This window comes from Tachyglossus aculeatus, chromosome 1, assembly GCF_015852505.1.
Source record: "Tachyglossus aculeatus isolate mTacAcu1 chromosome 1, mTacAcu1.pri, whole genome shotgun sequence".
NCBI classification, from domain to species: domain Eukaryota; kingdom Metazoa; phylum Chordata; class Mammalia; order Monotremata; family Tachyglossidae; genus Tachyglossus; species Tachyglossus aculeatus.
Window position 1 is genome coordinate 119,330,550 of NC_052066.1, and position 17,812 is coordinate 119,348,361.

At 39.5% G+C, this 17,812-nt stretch overlaps 1 protein-coding gene across 1 annotated transcript in view; it reads left to right on the forward strand.

Moving 5' to 3' along the window:
• The window catches only part of ROCK2 (Rho associated coiled-coil containing protein kinase 2), a 158,090-nt gene that overhangs the window by 106,256 nt on the left and 34,022 nt on the right, over positions 1–17,812 (forward strand). Inside the window, exons 6-19 of the mRNA XM_038751763.1 lie at positions 2,209–2,353; positions 6,155–6,293; positions 8,255–8,346; positions 9,555–9,714; positions 10,936–10,999; positions 11,536–11,547; positions 11,928–12,016; positions 12,156–12,204; positions 12,892–13,027; positions 13,117–13,208; positions 13,373–13,619; positions 14,113–14,219; positions 14,747–14,906; positions 17,015–17,175. Coding sequence (XP_038607691.1) covers positions 2,209–2,353; positions 6,155–6,293; positions 8,255–8,346; positions 9,555–9,714; positions 10,936–10,999; positions 11,536–11,547; positions 11,928–12,016; positions 12,156–12,204; positions 12,892–13,027; positions 13,117–13,208; positions 13,373–13,619; positions 14,113–14,219; positions 14,747–14,906; positions 17,015–17,175 — 1,653 coding nt within the window. The remainder of the gene's footprint in view (positions 1–2,208; positions 2,354–6,154; positions 6,294–8,254; positions 8,347–9,554; positions 9,715–10,935; positions 11,000–11,535; positions 11,548–11,927; positions 12,017–12,155; positions 12,205–12,891; positions 13,028–13,116; positions 13,209–13,372; positions 13,620–14,112; positions 14,220–14,746; positions 14,907–17,014; positions 17,176–17,812) is intronic.

The window sequence follows — 17,812 nt, forward strand, 5'->3', positions numbered from 1 at the left end:
AACCATGGCTTTGACTTGCTATGCTTTATAGCAATTCTGGTGCTTGTTAAATGCTTACTAGGTGCTAAGCACTGCTATAAGCACTGGGCTAGATACAGATTAATCAGATTGGACACAGTCCCTGTCCCAGATAGGGTTCACAGTCTCAGGTAGGAGGGAGTAGGATTTAATTCCCGTTTTACAGATGGGGTAATTGAGACACAGGGAAGTTAAACGGCTTGCCCAAGATCACACAGCAGACATGTGACAGAGCCAGGATCAGAATGCAGGTCCTCTTGACTCTCAGGCCTGTGCTCTTCTCACTAGGCCTTGCTGTTTTGTTACAAATTTTTCCCCTCTGGACCAATTTCTATAGGGGATGTGTTCCACCAGGAGGTGGTATGTGGGGGAAAATGTTTGAGAATGTATATATTAGAAGGTGACACTGCTAATGGTTCTTTACCTTTGGACACCAGTGTGGCTGAAAAGACAGATCCGGTACTGACAGTCTTGATTACACTATATGCATGGAACACTTGTCCCTGTTGTTTGTCCTTGAGAATTAAATTTGAATTTATAAAAAGGAAATGCAGAAAGCTACCATTTCACTCCCTCCCTCCCTCCTCCTTCTTGCCCTTTTCCCCAACCCAAATCTTCCAAGTCTCAGCCTTCCTTCTCCCTTTCCCAAGTTCACTGCTACCCAAAGGTAACAGAATGTCAACAAACAAACTCCGGGTAATTATTTGTCAGAGATTATCGTCAAATCTTTATTCATGTAAATGCCAGAGATAATATCTTCACAGGAACATATAGAGTAGAAGGCCTATCTCTCCTGAAAATGAAGGCCCTACTGAGAGCTCACCTCCTCCAGGAGGCCTTCACAGACTGAGTCCCTTCCTTCCTCTCCCCCTCGTCCCCCTCTCCATCCCCCCATTTTACCTCCTTCCCTTCCCCACAGCACCTGCATATATGTATATATGTTTGTACATATTTCTCTATTTATTTTACCTGTACATATCTATTCTATTTATTTTATTTTGTTAATATGTTTGGTTTTGTTCTCTTTCTCCCCCTTTTAGACTGTGATCCCACTGTTGGGTAGGGACTGTCTCTATATGTTGCCAACTTGTACTTCCCAAGCCCTTAGTACAGTGCTCTGCACACAGTAAGTGCTCAATAAATACGATTGATTGAAAATACCATCACATTGGTCCCAACAGATAAGATAAAGAAGGACATTTATTCCCTGGCCTTCCAGGTTTCAAAATATCCAAAAGACTTTCAAATAGCCATTAAAAACCCCTACCTGTTTGCTTCCCCAGTTCGTTGTAGCAAATGAAGAACAGCTTTTAGCATGTTCTGTTTCCCTGGAACGATTTTGGGTGTTTTATCTGTTTCCTCCCGCCTCATCTTCTGTCTCAAACTCATGTTCTCTTTTACTGGCTAAACCCACACACAACACCGCAGTTTTTGACCAAATACACCCAGGTCTCATGTTACATGGAGGTTCTCCCTCTAGACTTTAAACTTGTTGTGGATGCGTTTACCAAGTCTGTTATATTGTAGTCTCCCAAGTGCTTAGTACCGTGCTCTGCGCACAGCAATCTCTCAGTAAAATTGATTGGTTATATTCTTGAAGAATCCTGTGTTGAGAACTTGCTCTGTAATCTTCACCCAATGTCTGCTGCCAGGCACAACATTCATTCATTCAGTCGTATTTATTGAACGCTTACTGTGTGCAGAGCACTGTACAACATGCAACCATTTCCTTCCACACCACAAAGCACTCTGTCTAGACACACGTTGTTGAAAGAATCTTCCCTGATTCATCAGTTGCATTCTAGCTAAATGCATAGAGAAAGCATGTTATGACAGAATTAAGTGTATCTTACTGCCATTCTGGACCACTTAACGCATTCCCTCTCTGTTCCCCAGTCTACTCCTCTACTTCTCTGAAATAAATGTGTTCAGTGCCACCTTTGCCGATCATGTTACTCCTGCTTCTAACCCATCTTGTGGGGATCGATCCCGTATTAAGATTATAAATTCTAAGCAGAGTCTGTAGCTGTGTTTATCACATTTTATTCTTCCCCCTAGAGTAGTATCTTGGAGTCATGCTAATTATATTCATTGAGTGCCCTTTAAGTACATGGACATGTTTGGTTTTTTGTTTTATTTTGTTTTGGATTTTTTTTGGAAGCATATTACTTACCTGGGCTATTTACACAGACAGGAATGGTACACTGCGATACAGCCGTTGGGACACCTGATTACATATCACCTGAAGTACTGAAGTCTCAAGGAGGCGATGGCTACTATGGGCGGGAGTGTGATTGGTGGTCTGTAGGAGTTTTCCTTTTTGAGATGCTGGTTGGTAAGTAAATATATTCACTTAATTTTTTTTCCCCCCATCCAGCTAAGATGTATGAGACATATGGATAGGGAAGGTGCAATAAGATCTGCCAGAATAGATTTGGCTATGGAACAAAGTCTTTAACGTTAGGGGAAAATGCATTTACCTCTAATTTGTCCCTGTCCAGAAAAACAGTAGTGGTTAATTGTCTTGCCTTATGCTGTTGAGTTGTCTCCGGCCCATAGTTACTCCATGGACACATCTCTTCCAAAACGCACCACTCTCCATTTGCAAGCATTCTGGTAGTGTATCCATAGAGTTTTCTTGGTAAAAATACGGAATTGGTTTGTCATCGCCTTCTTCCATGCAGTAAACTTGAGTCTCTGCCCTTGACTCTCTCCAATGCCACTGCTGCCCAGTATAGGTGAGTTTTGACTTGTAGCAGATTGCCTTCCACTGCCCAAGCTAGGAATGGAATGAATATACCTCTGCTTGAGTCTCCTTCCCGTGGCCAAAACTGGTAGAGTACTGGAAACTCTCCAGGTGTGATCCCGAGAGGGGAATGGTTAGTTTTCATTAAAATACCTGTTTTCATTTAGGGTCTATTTTCAATGGGGCATTTGCCTTCCCTGATTCTTTCTCTTCTGCTGTACCAAGATAACATTTCTAGCCTCTTTCCCGAGTCTCAGCCACCTCCACTCTCTGGGGAAAAGTGAATGGGATGCACAGATTCTTCAAGCCTTCCTTACGTGCCCCCTCACCCCCACCCCCCAACATGGAAATGAGACTTATCCTCACTCCTTTTCCACTGCAACTCACCTCACGTGCTTTGTTCCTTGAATGCCAACTATGCTTCGCTCCCATGTCTCTCACATCAACCTCTTGTTCATGTCCTCCGTCCTGTCTGGAACTCCCTCCCACTTTATATCCCAAGGACCACTGCTCTCACCCCAATCATCAAAGCCCTTTAATAATCACATCTCCAAGTAGCGTTCCCTGACTGATGATGATGATGATGGCATTTGTTAAGTGCTTACTATGTGCCAAGCACTGTTCTAAGCGCTGAGGTAGATACAAGGTAATCAGGTTGTCCCACATGGGGCTCACAGTCTTAACCCCCATTTTACAGATGAGGAATTGAGGCACAGAGAAGTTAAGTGACTTGCCCAAAGTCACACAAGTGACAAGTGGTGGAGCTGGGATTAGAACCCGTGACCTCTCATCTCCCCACTTTATTTCCTCCCCTCTGTCACTTTAGCACTTTTCCATCACCTATGCACTTGAGTCCTCACCCCTTAATACTTAAGATACATCACCTCCTCCCCTCACCTAGTACTTATCCTTAAACTCTGTTGCTTTCTCTACCTGTAATTTTTTTTAAGTCTCTGTCTCCTTGGCTAGAGTGTAAGCTTGCTGAGGGCAGGAATTGTGTCTAGTAAGTCTATTGTACTACCCCCAAGTTTTTAATATAGTGCTTGGCACAGAGTGAACACCCCATAAGTACTGTTGACTATTGAATAGCTATTAGAAATCACTGCAGGGCAGAGTTGGATGCTGGACATTTGGGAACACTTGTAATCCCCTGCCTCATTAAGGAAGTCCGGAAAGTGACAAAGTGTTCCAGTTTGTCTTTATACAAAAATAACTCTTTAACATTCCAGAGAGATTCCAAAAATCTCCAGTGGCTGCCTGTCAACCTACGCATCAAGCAAAAACCCCTCACTCTCGGCTTCAAGGCTCTCTATCACCTCACCCCCTCCTACCTCAACTCCCTTCTCTCCTTCTACAGCCCAGCCCGCACCCTCCGCCCCTCTGCCACTAACCTCCTCAGTGTACCTCGTTCTCGCCTGTCCTGCCGTCGACCCCCGGCCCACATCCTCCCTCTGGCCTGGAATGCCCTCCCTCCACACATCCGCCAAGCTAGCTCTCTTCCTCCCTTCAAAGCCCTACTGAGAGCTCACCTCCTCCAGGAGGCCTTCCTTCCCAGACTGAGCCCCCTTTTTCTTCTTCTCCTCCCCATCCCCCCGGCCCTGCTTCCTTCCCCTCCCCACAGCACCTGTATATATGTTTGTACAGATTTATTACTCAATTTATTTTACTTGTACATATTTACTATTCTATTTATTTTGTTAATGATGTGATTCCGCAACCTTGGTGTCATCCTCGACTCCGCTGTCTCATTCACCCCTCACATCCAAGCCGTCACCAAAACCTGCCGGTCTCAGCTCTGCAACATTGCCAAGATCCGCCCTTTCCTCTCCATCCATACCGCTACCCTGCTCATTCAAGCTCTCATCCTATCCCGTCTGGACTACTGCATCAGCCTTCTCTCTGATCTCCCATCCTCGTGTCTCTCCCCACTTCAATCCATACTTCATGCTGCTGCCCGGATTATCTTTGTCCAGAAATGCTCTGGGCGTATTACTCCCCTCCTCAAAAATCTCCAGTGGCTACCAATCAATCTGCGCATCAGGCAGAAACTCCTCACCCTGGGCTTCAAGGCTGTCCATCACCTCGCCCCCTCCTACCTCACCTCCCTTCTCTCCTTCTACAGCCCAGCCCGCACCCTCCGCTCCTCCACCGCTGATCTCCTCACTGTACCTCGCTCTCGCCTGTCCCGCCATCGACCCCCGGCCCACGTCATCCCCCGGGCCTGGTATGCCCTCCCTCTGCCCCTCCGCCAAGCTAGCTCTCTTCCTCCCTTCAAGGCCCTACTGAGAGCTCACCTCCTCCAGGAGGCCTTCCCAGACTGAGCCCCTTCCTTCCTCTCCCCCTCGTCCCCCTCTCCATCCCCCCCATCTTACCTCCTTCCCTTTCCCACAGCACCTGTATATGTATATATGTTTGTACATATTTATTACTCTATTTATCTATTTATTTTACTTGTACATATCTATTCTATTTATTTTATTTTGTTAGTATGTTTGCTTTTGTTCTCTATCTCCCCCTTTTAGACTCTGAGCCCACTGTTGGGTAGGGACTGTCTCTATATGTTGCCAAATTGTACTTCCCAAGCGCTTAGTACAGTGCTCTGCACACAGTAAGCGCTCAATAAATACGATTGATGATGATGATTTAGCTTTGTTCTGATGACTTGACACCTGTCCACATGTTTTGTTTTGTTGTCTGTCTCCCCCTTATAGACTGTGAGCCCATTGTTGGGTAGGGACCATCCCTATATGTTGCCAACATGTATTTCCCAAGCGCTTAGTACAGTGCTCTGCACAGAGTAAGTGCTCAATAAATACGATTGAATGAATGAATGAATGAAAGGAAAATCAACTTTTATTTGTGATTTGGAGGTTGACTGACGAATGTCATGTTAGGTGGTTAGAAATCTTTACCACAAATAGCATCTCCCTAAGTGCCGTAACTGCCACCAGAGCCCAGATCTTTTAATTTCCAAAACAACTGTAAGGTTGTTGTGGGCAGGGAATGTGTCTGTTATATTGTCATGTTGTCCTCTCCCAAACGCTTAGTACAGTGCTTTGCGTGCAGTAAGCACTCAAATATGATTGATTGATTGAATAGCTGTGGTGAACGAAACCTAGGACACTAGAATTTGAATAGGTTTTTTCCTGATTCTGTGGTTCTCATTAAATTACTGAACTTCAGCTTCTTTATTTGATGCGTGCATTTTTATCAATGTTGTATTTATCAAATGCTTACAGTGTACAGAGCACTGCACTAAGCATTTGGGAGAGTACAATGTAACAGGGTTGGTAGACACAAGGAGCTTACAATTTAGAAGGGATATGTATTTTTATGTACTTTCAGTTCAATTATAATATATATACTTTATTTACTCACTTTGATATTTAGGGGATACTCCATTTTATGCAGACTCTCTAGTAGGAACATACAGCAAAATCATGGATCACAAAAACTCGCTCATCTTTCCTGAAGATGCAGAAATCTCCAAGCATGCAAAGAACCTCATCTGTGGTTTCTTAACTGACAGGTAGGCTTATAGGCAATCTTTGTATGTCTAATCCTAGAAATTAAGATCTAGATTATATGGATAGGGATAACTAATCTTCAGATTTCATGTAGCCAGTAGTTTGAACCTCACCCCCTCTGCATTTTGTACTAAACTACAGATTTGAGTTAGTTTTCTTTCTTCTTTTAGACTGTGAGCCCACTGTTGGGTAGGGACTGTCTCTATATGTTGCCAACTTGTACTTCCCAAGCACTTAGTACAGTGCTCTGCACACAGTAAGTGCTCAATAAATATGATTGATGATGATGATGATGACATCCTTCTAATGCCCTAATATTGCACGATAGCATTATTCAAAAATGGGGTGGAACCACATTATGATCAGCTGAAGCAGTTTCATAAAGTTCCACTTCTGAGTGCCAACTGGGAGTGGAGATGTGCACACAGTAAGGGCCTTTGAGTCTATAAACTTTCACTGCACAAAGTTATTGAGCAGTAGCAAGCGGGGCCCGTGATGAGGAATAACTAGGAAGCAGACGTGCTAAAGTGTCGGGCAGCTCCCCCCAGTGCCCTGTGAACCTCTGGGGGGTTAAGGGGTGGTGGGGTGATCCAAAAGTGACTGGGTATCATAGAGGCTCTTAGTTCTGTCACTAGCCAGGCAAGAGGGAAAAGGAAACCTCATGAAAGATCCAATATCTGAATAATTGTTCCTTAAATAATCAAGAATACAGTACCTTAAAATAACCTCCTGCCTTCATCTTGCTGTGCTTGAGCTCCCTAATGGCGTCAAGTAAGTGACCTCGGTTGTTGCTTCTTTGCAGCCATCCTTGCAACCACACCCAGTTGGTGATTTGTAACCTGAAAAAAAGAAATCCAGAATGCATTTGATTGTAGGAAGAGTAAATTAATCTGGTATTTGTGCCTGGTCAGAGTTTACCTGGTGTTTAACTACCGTTTTGACACGGAAGAACGTTCCTTTAGAACGGTGGTTTTTTTGTTATTTTATTTCTAAGTCTGATGGTATGTGCTAGGTTTACGCTGTAAAAGAGGGATTATATAGCCTGTTGGGTAAGGATGGTGTCAGCTACAGGGAGACCATTCATGAAAGAGTTGCTTTTTCTACTTCAGGCTAAGGAATGACTTGAGGGTGGAGAACAGATATATGAGAAGGGTTTTAATGCTGTAAATGTAGCCAGGAGCACTTCCTCCATGTGTGTAGGTCTTCCTGTTTATATTAAACTCAGTTTCAAGGGGTTTATTTAAAACAGATGCCCTCTTTATGTATCCATGATCACTACAGAAGCCCTTAAAGTAACAAGAAGAAACGAACTTCTGTCATGTGATTTATCTTCTTTTCACTTGGTTATTTTCAGTGATAGCGTCAATATAAAATTATTTTGGTCAGAGATGTAGATGGAGTACTTTCCATTTAATAAATAGTTGGTGAATATTAAATAGTTGAGAAAAGTAAGATTACTGTTTAAAGAAAAGGGAAAGAAATTTTGTAATATTTGTATTAGTGGTATTATGAATAACTTCTGTGTCCTAACCCAGACCTCCTTTCGTTTATGTACTAAGGTTTGTCATGTGATTTGGCAGTTGCTAAGTTTGCAGTTTGATTTTTTTTTAATATCTCCATGTATATTATTTAAAAGCCTTGTGGCTGTGTTCACTCTCTTTCGACACAAAATCTAGGTGGAAAAATGTTTTACTCTACACTTGGCATATCTACTATCCAAGCCATTTTATTTCTTCTAGGCAGAAGCATGTTTTGAAATTGGGTACATTATGCAGTGCCTAAGCTTCCAACGTATTTCAGATACATTTATTTTTATATGTTATTCTTGACTCTTATCTAGCCCTATCTTGGATTTAACATTTAAAGACAGTCAGGATTACAGTAGGCTTGAGTTGAAATTTATTTGAGAAAAATCAAGATCATTTCATTCTAAAAAAAACTTTGATTTAATTGCTATGTTTAGAGAAGTGCGACTTGGGAGAAATGGGGTAGAAGAAATCAAGCAGCATTCTTTTTTTAAGAGCGATCAATGGAATTGGGATAGCATACGAGAAAGTAAGTAACATTCTGTTTAATTTTTTTCACCTATCATGTTTTGAAATTTGTACATCGGCAAATTTAAATCTTGCGTGACAGAATTATTTGAAATTAATTCATTTTCATTCTGTACATTAACAGATTTCACTGGAAACTTGTAATTTCTGATTTTTAGGTTTAAAAGGTCCAAGTTGAAATGTGTAATTTTTGATCTTATGTTTCACTGCTAATGTTATGTAGTGTGCATTTTATATTTTGCATATTTTATTGAAAGCAGGCATCTGTCTATTTTTGATACCTCAGCATTCAAATACATATTCATTGTAACTCTAAGGCAGCATTTTAATCAATCAATCAGTCGTATTTATTGAGTGCTTACTGTGCAGAGTGCTGTAGTAAGTGCTTAGTAGAGTACAGTATGACAGAGTTGGTAGACATGTTCCCTGCCCATAAAGAGTTTACAGTGTAGAGGGGGAGACTGTTGTTAATATAAATAAATTACGGATATGTACTTAAATACAGTTTGTTTCTAAGAAATGTTTCAGAGCAATGCAGGTGAGGGAAGTCTTTAGCTCAGACTATGTATGTTTTCTGGCTTGTTTAGTAAATGATGTGTTGATCTTGATCGTTTATGAAATACATTGAAATTTTAATTTAAATATTGATCTACTGGATTCATTATGACATTTGCTATGAATGTGCTTAACAAATAAGATATTTGTGTAAATTCAGAAGATATCTGAAGGTTATATTTCTCTGCTTCAGTACAGAAATATTTCTCTTCTACCATTAACCTTTCCAAAAACATTTTAGAAAAGTAAATATTTTGTTTGGCAGATATAGGTTAGAAAAGTAAATGTCTTCATTGTTAATGTAATGTTAAGGTAACATACCAAAGAAAAGCATGTGAAAGGCAGTTCAGCGTTAAATGCAATGAGCAGAATGAGTCAGGTGTACTGAATCATATCTTGGCATTTGTTGTTTTTTCTGTAACTTTAGAAACCATGTTTCACTTGGTTTATCTCCATCTAGCAGAAGTTGTTAGCTTGTTTCATATTTTGAAATCCTGATACGAAAAATGCAGGTGAACTAAAATTAAGGAAGAAAGAGATTGAGAGTGGGCTATTTTTTATTTTGCTTGTATTGACCAATGGATGAATGCATCGGGAACCATAACTTCAATCTATTTTTCAGTGTTCATGAAATGATTTGTTTTCTCTTTTAAGCTGCTGCTCCCGTTGTACCTGAACTCAGCAGTGATATTGACAGCAGCAATTTTGATGACATTGAAGATGATAAAGGAGAAGTGGAAACCTTTCCAATTCCCAAAGCCTTTGTGGGAAATCAACTGCCTTTTATAGGATTTACGTACTACAGAGAAAATCTGTATGTGAGACATTGGCGTTGCTTATCCTTTTTTTTTACCCTTTAAAATATGCAAGGAATCGAGTGTGCTTTTCTTGTCTAGCCTTCAAGAGTGCGAAACGAATAGTTAATTTTAGGATGTTGGAATTTACCCTTTCTGATTTTGTTTTTGACCCCTTGGAGGGATTTAAAATGACTTTCTATCTACATATTTTGCGACTGCTGCTGTTTTAAATGTTCTAAACTCAGCAGTTGTACAAGATAGCTTGTGAAAATTGAGTATGGCTAGGGGCTAGTGTTGGCTGTTGAGCAGATAAGAAGCAGAGAAGCACTCTGAGAAGCAACATGGCCTAGTGGAAAGGGCCTGAGCCTGGGAGTTAAAGAACCTTAATAAATCTTTCAATCAATGGTATTTATTGAGTGCTTACTATGTGCAGAGCACTGTACTGAGCACTTGGGGAGTACACTATAATAGAACTAGTGGGCACGTTTCCTGCCCATAAAAAGCCTACAGTCTCGAAGGGTAGATAGACATTAATGTAAATACCATTGACTGAGAAATAAATAATTTATAATATATAATTTAAAGATTTGTACATAGGTGCTGTGGGATTGGGGGCCCAAAGGTTACAGATCCAAGTGCATAGATGATGCAGAAGGGAAAACCTGGTTCTAATCCCGGCTCCACCACTTGTCTGGTGTATGACCTTGAGCAAGTCATTTCACTTCTCGGTGCCTCAGTACCCTCATCTACAGAATGGAGATTCAATACCTCGTCTCCCTCCTACTTAGACTGTGAGCCCCATGTGGGATCTGATTACCATGTATCTACCCCAGCACTTAGTGCAGTGCTTGACACATGGTAAGCACTTAAAAATGCCACAATTATTAGATGATATTTGTGTGCAACGCTTGACACATAGTAAGCACTTAAGTGCCACAATTATTAAATGACATTTGTCTTTAATTCTTGCTTGCTTTAACAAAATAATTGTCGTAATTGAATTTCATGTAAAACAGTATTATTAAAATGCAGTTAACATTTTTTGAATTAGAAGAGGTTTGATCATTCCTTTTGAAAAGCATTTAAACAAATGAATAAAATAATCCTGAATTAGATTGGATGTGTTTGGGGAACAGCACAGGTAAATATGTCAAAGAACTAATCAAGATTAGTTGATTAGTGTGGCTCCTGAAGTGGCTGAAGGCTTTAATAAAAATTGTGGATTTCTTCCCTCACAGGTTGCTCAGTGACTCTCCTCCACCCTGTAGAGAAAACGATTCAATACAGTCAAGGAAAAACGAGGTAAATACATATGTTTTTAAGATGTTGATAATGTGGAAATTGTCATTTGAGTGCCTACATGCAAAATTTTCATTTGGGTCCAAAATATATACTTTTTAATAGTCAAATGAGTTTAAATGGCAAAATAATCTTGCAAAGGCATTAAAATTATTAGTTTCAGAGAGGAACCAAATGCCAAATGTCTAAGAATAAATACTTAGTATTTAAAAGTAAATTAATATGTAGAATTTATTTTAGTTATAAAAATTTGCTAAGAATTTGTCCTTCCAGTTTGCATCAGGAACTTTTTTTGTCATCTGTGTAGTTTTGTGTAAAATATAATTCTTTTTAAATATATAAACAAATATGTTAAATTATGTAGCAGCCAGCGTTGCTAATTTAACCATTGTTAATTTAAAAACAACCTTGATTTACAGATGAGAAATAATTTCAGATGTTAGAAATTGAAAAAAATCCTGAACATTTTTAATAAGGTTCTTTGCATATATGCTCAAACTCTGCTCATAAGTAAAAGTTTATTCTTTTCTTTCTTGTAGGATACTCAAGAGGTAAGTTCTACTTATTTTGAGAAGTGGAAAAAAATGTAATAATTGCTGTCTCACAGTCATGTGATAAATTTACTATTTTGTCCACTTTACTCTCCCAAAGCACTTAGTACAGTGCTCTGTACAAATTATGTGCTCAAGAAAAAGCATTGTTTTTTAATAAGCTGTGAATCAGCATTTTGACTAGAAGTCTTGAATCAGAACCTGTTTTCATTACCTGTGTTTTCTTGTAAATGTAGTTTCTCTAATAGATTAAATGATAATGATTTATTTGAAGAAACATTCAAGAAATATTCTCTTCAATCTGAAAAATTTTATAGTTCATCTTATTTGACTACACTACGACACTTGCCTTTGAAAATAACTCTCTTCTTTCCTGAAAGTCTGTACAGATTCAAAAAAAATTATTCATGTTAGAACAACACCTCAACAGTGAGATCCAAGCCAAAGATGAAGTAGAACAGAAATACAAGTATGTTTTATGAATTACTACATTTCCATTTTTATTTAGTATATGCAGAGAGCAAATATTTTTATCACAGTAGGAGAAAAATAAAAAATCAGAAACATTGAAATTAAGGCAAAGAGGATTGTATCTTGTGTCTTTTCAGATCTGTTACCACTAGGCTGGAGAAGGTGACAAAGGAGCTAGAAGATGAGGTAAAGCTGTCCGATATTGTTATTTGGTACAACCTGGTGTCATATGTGCTTTCAGGTCTTGTAGTTTTGCCTGCTCTTAAACAAAACTGATGTCATCTGTTTGATAATATCAATTAAAATGCCTCGTTTTTACTGTGTGTGTGTGTGTATAAAGTAATAGTAATGATATTTTGCATTTACTCTGTGCCAAGCATTGTCTTCACTGCTGGGATAGATGCTAAATAATCAGATCAGACACAGTCCCTGTCTCCCACAAGACCCGGTGGTTGAGAGAATGAGGATTTGATTCCCATTTTACAGATGGGGAAATTGAGGTACAGAGAAGTTAAGTGACTTGCTTAAGTTCATGAAGGACAAAAGAGACAGAGCTGGGACTAGAACCCTGGACTTCTGACTCCCTAGTACCTTGTTCTCTACAGTAGACCTCATTGCTGCCATATGCATAGATTGAAATCCCCATAATGATTTGGGTTTAATAGCAAGAAGACGACTTTCTTTAATTTTCAATATGAGGAAATATGTTTTTATAGTCTTTGTTTTGTGTTTGAAAAACTGTCAGCAGGCATTAGAGCAATTTATTTTTGTATATCTTTTCGGTTCTGTGATCTCATCTGTATTTCTAAGAAATCTCTTTGAATCTCTGCAGATTATGCTTATTTCAAATGACCAGCTTTTCCAATGTTTTAGGTTACTTCAAGGAAAAATGTGGAATCTTCTTTGAGACAGTTGGAAAGAGAGAAGGCACTTCTTCAGCATAAGAATGCAGAATACCAGCGGAAAGCAGAATATGAAGCAGATAAAAAACGCAATCTGGAAAATGATGGTTTGTGTGGGAGAATGTTAAGTGTTGACCTGTCTCTAAAACAAAATGGAATTGCTTTCATTTGTTAACACTAAAACACCTTCTTACAGTTAACAGCTTGAAAGATCAGCTTGAAGATTTGAAAAAAAGAAATCAAAGCTCTCAGATATCCAATGAGAAAGTCAATCAGCTTCAGAGACAAGTAAGATGTATATATGAATTAATTATTCCCCAGTTAGTTGAAATTTCATATTTTTCCCTTGTTTTTTTAATTGCATCTTATTGAGATTCATGGTTGGTTTTTTTTTTTACAAATGGGAATAAGTTTTAATCACGCACTTTTGCTTTTCTTCCGTGGACTAACAGCTGGATGAAGCCAATGCTCTACTGAGAACAGAGTCAGATACTGCAGCCAGATTAAGGAAGAATCAAACAGAAAGTTCAAAGCAGATTCAGCAACTGGAAGTTAACAACAGGGAACTACAGGACAAGAACTGCTTGCTGGAGAATGCTAAACTCAAGCTTGAAAAGGACTTTATCAATCTTCAGTCAGCTCTAGAATCGGAAAAGAGAGACCGAACTCATGGGTCGGAGATGATTAGTGATTTACAAGGTATTAAAGCTGGGAATTTAAAATTTAAAAATTCTGGATTATCACAAATCAGAAATATTACAGATTATAGCTTCTTACCAACAGCAGTAGAACTCTTGCCTCTGAATTGACTATCAAAGGGAATTATTGAGTTGTGCATATGTTTTTCCACCTTTAATACCTGAACGTTGATTATTTTAAAGTGCTGTATATAACATTTCAGTATTCTCTTAGTTTTTATATGGTAATATACTCTCAATTCTGTGTTTTCTCTGTGTTTTGTGTAGAACAGTGTTAGGGAAGTAGGAAATTAGTGCGTGTACTTGAGTGAGTATTATAATGTGAGTTTGATTTATGTGGGGCTTTACAAGGACACCCCCCCCCCCTTGCATTGTATGAGAGTGGAGGTGTTGGTGCCTAAAATTGAAAATATTTCAAATTTTATGTCCTTTTTGATAGTGTACGTAGTTACCTCTCTGGTATGCTTATGATTTTAAAAAATATATTTTAATAGGTAGGATATCATGTCTGGAGGAAGAAGTAAAAACTGGGAAAAGCTCTTTAGCAAAAGTGGAAATGGAGAAGAGGCAACTACAGGAGAGATTTACAGATTTGGAAAAAGTAAGTGCTTAATAAAAAGTTTTCTTTGTTCTTTTCATGTGACAGGACATCCTTCTCAAATTACTGATAATAATAGTCAGATTGCTTAAAAATAATTGGAAAAGTATGTTGTGGGAAACGTGTGTGATGGCAACTAGATACACTATACAGGTGATGTGCCCAGACAGGTGACAGTCATAAGTATTATTTCTTGGTTTTAATAATCACTATGTCAGTAGAATTATAATTTTTGTGGTTTCAGGTATTAACTTCTTTCCAGAATTGTCCATAAAAAGTTATAACACAAAGTTGGTATTGTGAGCATTGAATATTAAATCTTTGACGCGATGTAAGGAGATTAGATTATTAAACCTCTTATTTGTACCACACTGAACATGACTTTAAATTTGTAAGTCTGTATTAGTATGATTACCATGAAGTAATGAACTTTTTTTTTTGTTTGTTTGTTTTTAATATTTGAAATGTAGGCCCCCTGGGGGTTCTTGGGGTTTTTTTTTTGACATTTATTTTTGGAATGTTTTTAATAGGAAAAGAGCAATATGGAGATAGACATGACATACAAATTGAAAGTTATACAGCAGAGCCTGGAACAGGAAGAAGCCGAACATAAAGCCACAAAAGCCCGGTTAGCAGATAAGAATAAGATCTATGAATCTATTGAGGAGGCCAAGTCAGAAGCCATGAAAGGTATACATTTTATAGTTTGTAATGAGTCAATTTTCAGTTGTCTGGAAGAGCTGTGGTCCACTCAAAACCAACAGTTAAAATGAAAAAGAGCATATGTTAAAATCTTGCCAAAATAAAGTGAAAAGACACCTGGACCAAGAGAGATCTTGGAACATCTGTTACGAGTGATTTTAAAATAGTTTAGACAAAAATCCGTTTGGATGGTTTGGGCATTTATCTGCCTGGTTAGTGGAGTTGTACCAAATATTTCACCAAGGTCCCGTCCAGTGCCATGATTCTGAAATATGAGTACTGTATATAGTTTATCTCCAGGTTTTGGTGGACAGAGAGCATCTGAAAGTGAGATGGGTAGTAAAAGAATGGTAGGAGTACCTTGGGTGAAAAATTGTTGAGCATTTAGCTTTGTGATCCTCTGCAGTTAGGAGCAGGAGAGTAGAGATTGGTTTCATTTGAATTAACAGTAAGCTGGGAATTTTTCCTATTATTATTAAATGTAAAATTCTATTTTTAGAACCCTTAAATTGGAATAATTGTCCTGCTGCTAAGGAAACAAGGCAATCATTACATGATATTTTGACCGGATGTGGCATAATGTCTCACCATGTGTCTTCCTTGTGGGGAAATGAATACAGTGTTTGAATAATGAAAAGAATGTGTTCCTTAACTTTCCAGTGCATCTCATTGTATAAATGCCGTGAGGACAGGGATCATCTTTTTCTCCCCAATGACCTCTCCCCAATACCTACTACAGTGCTCTGCTCACCGTAGGCTCTCAGGAGTAGTAGTAATAGTATTGATTAATTGATTTATAAAAGCACCCTAGACTTTTTCAGTTTTGGGTTATAGCTCTCAGCGGCAAAATATTTGGCCTAGTTTTTATATGTTAAAGAGTCATGGGAATGAATAAAATGGCTTTGGTTGTTACCGATGGGCAAAACTTTGAAAGAGGTAGCACTTGAGTTCTCATGGGTGTTAATGCCTTAATCATGAGCCCAGTTCTTCCATTGCCTAAAGGTATGCCTTTAAGTCACCAGGAACAGAGGTCCAATTTTTTGCTTGCAGAGGTGACCTCGTATTGGAGGAAAATAAAGGAGGTAGATGAAAAGACTCGGCAGCATAAGACAAGACGATGAAAAGAAGAGTGGAAGGTGAAAGAAGGGAGGGGAAGAAGTAAGGAGTCGGGAGAAAAAGGGGGAAGAGAACGAATCAGAAGAGGGTGCTTACCGTCCACTGCCTTGTCCTGTGCTGCCTCAGAAGCCCCAACAACTCAGTGTCTCTGGTGTAGTGTAGAAATGGTCTGCAGAGGACAACTGCACTGAACTTGGAAGCAGCATGGCTACTGTACTTACTAGGCCCTTGGGGGTTGAATAGGTGCCATAGTGGCTGCAGAGCCCCAAAACTCTCTGTGCCAGCTGTCTGAATGTGCTGGGATGTCGGCTCACTGTCTTAGTGGGCTCCAGGCCGGTGGTGACAGGGCTTTCCCAAAGGCAAGGCAAACCCACTAGGTGCTAGAATCAGACTGACTGACCAGAAGCTGAAAAGTGGAGTCCACACTTCAACTACTTGTCAAAACGATGCAGAGGGGCAGGCTACCGAGGCTTCCCACCCTGCCCTGAGAGCTGTGGAGGTGAAGCTAATCGATTCGTTTTCTTGATTCCAATCCCATAGGGGCGAGCTCCACCATGTCTCTGTGGAACTGGCACCTTTACCACATAAGCAATCCAGGAGAAGCATCCATTCTTTCAGGCCTTGAGCACTTAGAAGGCATAATTAGTTGTAAGAGCAGAGATGATTATTCATTCATTCAATCGTATTTATTGAGTGCTTACTGTGTGCAGAGCACTGTACTAAGCGCTTGGGAAGTACAAGTCGGCAACATATAGAGATGGTCCCTACTCAACAACGGGCCCACAGTCTAGAAGGGGGAGACAAGACCACAAAACAAAACATGTAGACAGGTGTCAAAATGGTCAGAACAAATAGAATATGCAAGTCATTAACAAAATAAATAGAATAGTAAATACGTACAACTAAAATAAATTATTAGCTCATTAAAATTAAATTAACCTATTGTGTTAATCAGTTGTGGGTGGGTTTTTTTTTCATAGAAATGGAGAAGAAACTCTTGGAGGAAAGAACTTTAAAACAGAAAGTTGAAAACCTTTTGTTGGAAGCTGAAAAAAGATGTTCTATGTTGGACTGTGATCTCAAACAGTCACAACAGAAAATGAATGAGCTTCTTAAGCAGAAGGATAAACTAAATGAGGATGTAAGTAAAACTTTTATAAGCAATCCGAATCGGGAATGTAAATCATTTTAAAATGCCCTCTATTTTTGCCTACTAATGAACTGTGTCACGCTAGTAGAAGGACCTGTGCTGGTTTGGGTGTGAAAAAGATGTAGATGCGAAGAGTAAGATTAAGACTGTGAGCCCTGTGTGGGCCATGGACTGTGTCCAACCTGATTAACTTGTATCTATCCCAGCACTTAGTGCAGTGCCTGGCACATACTAAGGGCTTAACAAGTACCATAAAAAAAGAGTAGTCAAGAGGACTCACACAATGCAGATAAATAACCAACCCTCAATCAGATGCACTGACACACAGAGACTGATCTCTATTCCCAACAGCATAGGCAAAAGAAGGCAATTAAAACAGCTGCTTGGGGCAGCCATCTCAGTTGGATGCCTGGAATTTCTGGCATGAGACCCAAAAGAGCCAACAAAGGCAGGAAATGAGGCACTCTGTGATTGGGGCACTTGGCCGTTGTTTCACTTACCTTCTCCTGCTGCTTTGCTCCATGTCTTCAACTTCGGTGTTGACAAATATATGATTCTTTCTGAGTGTTTCTTCGGCTGCAGCTGCACTCTGAGCAGAGAAGTCCTGTGATCAGCCCTCTGTCCATCA